This window comes from Lygodium microphyllum, chromosome 24, assembly GCF_053477565.2.
Source record: "Lygodium microphyllum isolate KBCC chromosome 24, Lygodium_microphyllum_v1.1.10, whole genome shotgun sequence".
NCBI classification, from domain to species: Eukaryota; Viridiplantae; Streptophyta; class Polypodiopsida; order Schizaeales; family Lygodiaceae; genus Lygodium; species Lygodium microphyllum.
Window position 1 is genome coordinate 24632609 of NC_141158.1, and position 4592 is coordinate 24637200.

A 4592-nucleotide genomic window follows, 5' to 3' on the forward strand; every position below is an offset into this window, starting at 1 on the left:
GTGAAGTTTCTGCATTTCTAATATATCCAAGCATAGTATTATCAATAACTGCAGATAGCCAATGTATCATCTTTTTATCCTTCACATTCCATTCTTTCCATGTCTTTAATTTGTTGCAGTCGCAGGGTTACTTAGCTCTAACTCCTTTTCTTTACTTGAAACGAACTCATAAAGGCATTTTCTAATGAGAAAGTTTGTCATACGAAACTTCCATGATGGGTAGTTATTATTTTCTAGCTTCTCAATGATGGGGTTTTCAATGTTTTCTACTATTATCACAAAAATAATACAAAATAGCAAGCAAGTCTTATGCAACCTTTTTTAATAAGTGCACAACAATATACAAAGTAGCCTTGTTCACTGAATGCTCAGCAATATATATAATTTGCAACTTGTTTGTATATAGAACTCATGTTTGCTTCCTGGCAAACACCTTAGAACTTATAGATTTGAAATATGTAACCTATGTATCCAATTTCGGTCGATATAGTTGAAATTGCAATATACCTTGAAACTGTTGTCCTCAACCTTGTGGCTCTAAAGGGGGCCTAAAACGGCCTCAAATGGCAAAAGAAACAACAAAAAGTGCTTTAGCACACATTTACAGAATATGCAATGCTCTGCTCGCATACCAAATCTCACAACAATCTGAGATTTTTACTTTGCCTTGCTTCCGACGATGCCTCCATATGCAGTATCCAAGAGCAAGAGCAAAAGTATAGGAGAGCTTCTTACTCGTTGCTTACTTGCTCGAATCCTTGCTTCTTCTCCTTCACTTCAGTCTTCAAACGAGCCTCTGTCAGTGACGCCGCTTTGATACCATGTTAAGAATTGCATGGTGGGTGGACTTACTTGAGCTATTGTACCAAACACACACACCATACACATAAGAGGAAGCTCACTTAAGAATATAAGAAGAGAGATGGAGGCAAAAACGTTTTTTTGCTAGTTTTTTTTTTTTTTCCAGACACAATATTATGTACACAAAGTATACATAAGATACAACATAAAGGAAAGTGGCCTACTAAGTCAAATAATCCATAATTGACTATACTCATTGACTAACGCTATAACTATGCTAGTTGTAGGTAGGTGCAGCAAACTAAATATAATAAGCAATATGTTAGTGGCCATGTGAGGATCATAATGATCACCAACATACTAAGTGTAGATGTGCAGACCCATCTAGCCAGGCAATCCATCATCAATATGCGGACTTGTTAAGCTTACCATCTCAATAATTTGCTCTTTGTTTTCTTTTCTAAAATTCTCTCTCTCCCTTCCTCCCACCCTCTCTCTCTCTCTCTCTCTCTCTCTCTCTCAACCTTCTCAAGAGTGTTTCCTTGGGGCAATGCTTGAGCATACTCTATGCGCCTTTGGTAAAAGTTTCTTCACATAAGCTCAAATGCTTAGTATCACTATGAGCATGTGTGATTGAACGTGAAGGTGATTGTTGGAGGCATGACACATTCTTACGTGACAAAGTTGATTTCACAATATCCTTTGAAAAAACCTATGCTTGCTAATTTCGCAATTGATTGAGAAAAAGAAATTGTTTTATGGGGTGGTGAATGCTTGATATGCAATAAATAGTCTTTGAAATCATTGGAGCTCTCAATCTAGAGGGCTAAATTTTCTGGCCCTTTAAGAATGAATGACTCTTCTATCAAGTGTTAGAGCAACCATTTGGGCCAAAATGCTGGCACTCTAGAATGAATGATACTTTCATTAGGTTGGAGCAACCGCATCCACTCCAACCCTTCATCCCCACACGGAAAGATACTGGTATGCCATTGTGCATGAAAAGATGATCAAAGAGGCGCACGGGAAGCTTCTCTAACTCCATCCAAGTCTATCTAACTCTTTGGAACTTCATCATACGTTCATGTGAAGCGTCTCTAAACTTCATCCAAAACACAAACAAAGACACACACATACAAACAAAGAGCGGCCCTTATCTAGACTGTAAACTCTTGGAGTCTTATCGGTGTGGAAGCTTCAAGAGAATTTCGACGAACCGACGGATTTTTATGATTTGTCCTGAGCTGAAGTACTCATCGATTCGATCGAACCGGCACAATGGCTGCCTTTCCTCCAGACGAGTCTCAGAGGATTCTTTTCTTCGAGACAGCGCGCAACAATGCCGCGGAGGCCTATTCGCAGTCTCCGGAAGATGCAGAAGTAAGTAAGATTCTTATGATCTTCTTCTTCTTCTTGGCCACAAGCATTTTGTGCGATTTTGCTGTTCTTTTTCTCCCTGTCTGCGTCTTCTCATCTCGGGACCTTTGTTGTGATGCATAAAGCCGGTGTTAAGGTTGCGCATTGTCTCTCTGCTCAGAGGGCCATAGACCCTGGCCGAAGCGGCTGCAGCCGTGCATGCATTTTATTGCAGCACTAGGTGCTCAAACTTGCATGCGGTTGAGTTTTTGTCTCAGCAATGGCTGTCGTTTCATTTGGTGAAGGCCTTCTCTTATCCCCGTGTTAAGGCCGTTTTTGTTTCTGTGTAGAACTTGACACGATGGGGAAGCGCGTTACTAGAATTGGCGCACTTTCAGCAAGGGCAAGAATCCATTAAGCTGGTGGAAGGTTGAAATGTTATTTCATTGCAAAGTTTAACTCTGTTTCGGGCGCGAGCGTATATTTTCGACTCCTGCCTGTTGAAGCCTTTGATTTGCAATGAAGATGCTATTTCTAAACTTGAGGAGGCTCGGAGATTGAATCCAAGGAGACCGGAGACGCTTTGGTGTCTGGGGAATGCCTATACATCACAGGGATTTCTATTAGCAGAGACACAAAAGGCCAATGAGCACTTCATAAGGGCAACAGAATGTTTTCAACAAGCTCTGGATGTGGTAAACGTTGTCCTGTGAAAATGTTTTTCCTCTTCTTTGCGTTCTAAACCAGAGGATAAGGTAGTATTGACTGGTTTGGTGGAATGCAAAGCTTTAATATTCTCAGGCCATTAGGGTCTCTATCATATCAATAATTCTTCTCAGAATACATGTTGTATGCTCGACATGTATTCTGATGCAAACTTTTGAACAGGTGATTGCTGCCTTATACGCTTGTCATAATCTTTAGTAGAGGATCACTGCATGCATATGATCAAACTTGGAAACGCACTGTTGTACAGCACGTGAAACTTGCTAGATATAGAACAATTTCACAATCTTGGGTCCTGATTTTGTTAAATGATCCCTTGGTGGTATGAATTTTAGATATTGCAAGCTCTCTTTCATATGTTTGGTTGGTGCCGTAAATCAATTGCATAGCTAGTTCTATTTCATGAAGTATAGGTCTTTGTGTAACACAGTCCAGTACAATTCCGCTTTTTGGTGCGTTTTGAGAGTGTGATGTGTACTTGCTTTCCAGTAACAATTGTTAAACTAACCTTTTGAAACTTGTGATCAGGAACCTAATAATGTTTTGTATAGGAAGGCAGTGGAGATGTCTGCAAAGGTATTCACCCATGGAATGTGATGTTTTCAAGAGCTTGAATGTTTTATGCGATACACAGCTTTTTCCCAGCACGATGCTTTGTAGTTTTGCACAGGCTTATAATCAAGGCTTTTATTTGATCTACAAATGTTCTTCCAACATAGCGATTTTGAATTTTTGGACGCACTAGTCCCAATCTGTCTGGCTTCACACTATGAGTCCGTAATTAGGCTTATAGATTCCTTGCAGGCATCGTCTGTTCATCAGCAACTTCAAATGCAACTGAGTGCTCAGCGAGCTGTATTTGACCCACCGTTTGAAAGTACCGATCAACATTTCAAGGTTTGAGGATCTTAAAGCTGAAATCCAGTCAGGATACATAGCTGTAAAGGGTAGCTTTATTGCTTAAATGAAAATGATTTTCCTAATGATTGATGCAGGGTCAGGACAAGATGAAAAGAAACAGTGACTATAAGTATGACTTCCTTGGCTGGGTGGTTCTTGCTGTTGGAGTTTTTGTTTGGATTGGGTCGGCAAAGTCACCTTTTCAAACTCTTGCAAACTAAGTGTATGTTAGAGGCAGTTATGAATAGCATAGGCCTTCCTTTACTTGAATATGTTTTCCCTACTCAACACAGGGCTGCAGGCAATGGTACATATGTATATAGTGTATATTGAGTAGTTCAAGCAATATATATATTTTTATATGGGACCATAGTTTGCAATCCCTTGACTTGCATACTGCTTTTCAAGACAGATGTTATTGACATCAGTAGTATTGCAATCCTTTCACTTGCATACTTCCGTTCAAGACAGATCTTATTGACATCCCTTGACTTTCATGTTTTTGGCTATGCTTATAATGGCATGCTGCTGATGGATTTGCAATTTGATGCTCTTTGATAATCAAGAGGAATGCCTATTCATACTAGAAACATGTTCCATGCAGTAGTGTGGTTACTGATTGTGGTTACATGGACTCATAACCATGAGATTGTGGTTCCCTCCACCCCTGGCTTTCTGGTCCTGTCCCTAGAAAAGTGCTCTTAGGATATGCACCAAGGGCATGGGGATATCTAAAGCACACTTCTACAAATCCATAGCTGTGCTTGAAATATTGGTGTAGATTAAGCATGACAACAGACTAATCTCAA

At 40.0% G+C, this 4592-nt stretch overlaps 1 protein-coding gene across 2 annotated transcripts; it reads left to right on the plus strand.

Annotated features, from left to right (window-relative positions):
• The first annotated feature begins 1915 nt into the window (after window positions 1-1915).
• On the plus strand, window positions 1916-4153 carry LOC148014924 (putative mitochondrial import receptor subunit TOM20). Of its 2 annotated transcripts, XM_087665651.1 has the most exons (6): window positions 1917-2181; window positions 2508-2586; window positions 2683-2852; window positions 3412-3459; window positions 3688-3780; window positions 3879-4153. In XM_087665651.1, exons 1-6 carry the CDS (start codon window positions 2080-2082, stop codon window positions 4002-4004), a joined length of 618 nt encoding a protein of 205 aa, XP_087521777.1. In that variant the 5' UTR covers window positions 1917-2079; the 3' UTR covers window positions 4005-4153. The 2 variants fall into 2 exon arrangements, with proteins under 2 accessions (XP_087521778.1, XP_087521777.1); XM_087665652.1 differs by lacking the exon at window positions 3412-3459 and having other exon boundaries at window positions 1916-2181.
• Window positions 4154-4592: the final 439 nt, after the last annotated feature.

Coding starts and splice junctions, on each gene's coding strand:
- LOC148014924 (XM_087665651.1), top strand. CDS start 2,080: ATGGCTGCCTTTCCTCCAGACGAGTCTCAGAGGATTCTTTTCTTCGAG. Junction 2,182..2,507: donor AGTCTCCGGAAGATGCAGAA/GTAAGTAAGATT, acceptor GTTTCTGTGTAG/AACTTGACACGATGGGGAAG. Junction 3,460..3,687: donor CAGTGGAGATGTCTGCAAAG/GTATTCACCCAT, acceptor GATTCCTTGCAG/GCATCGTCTGTTCATCAGCA.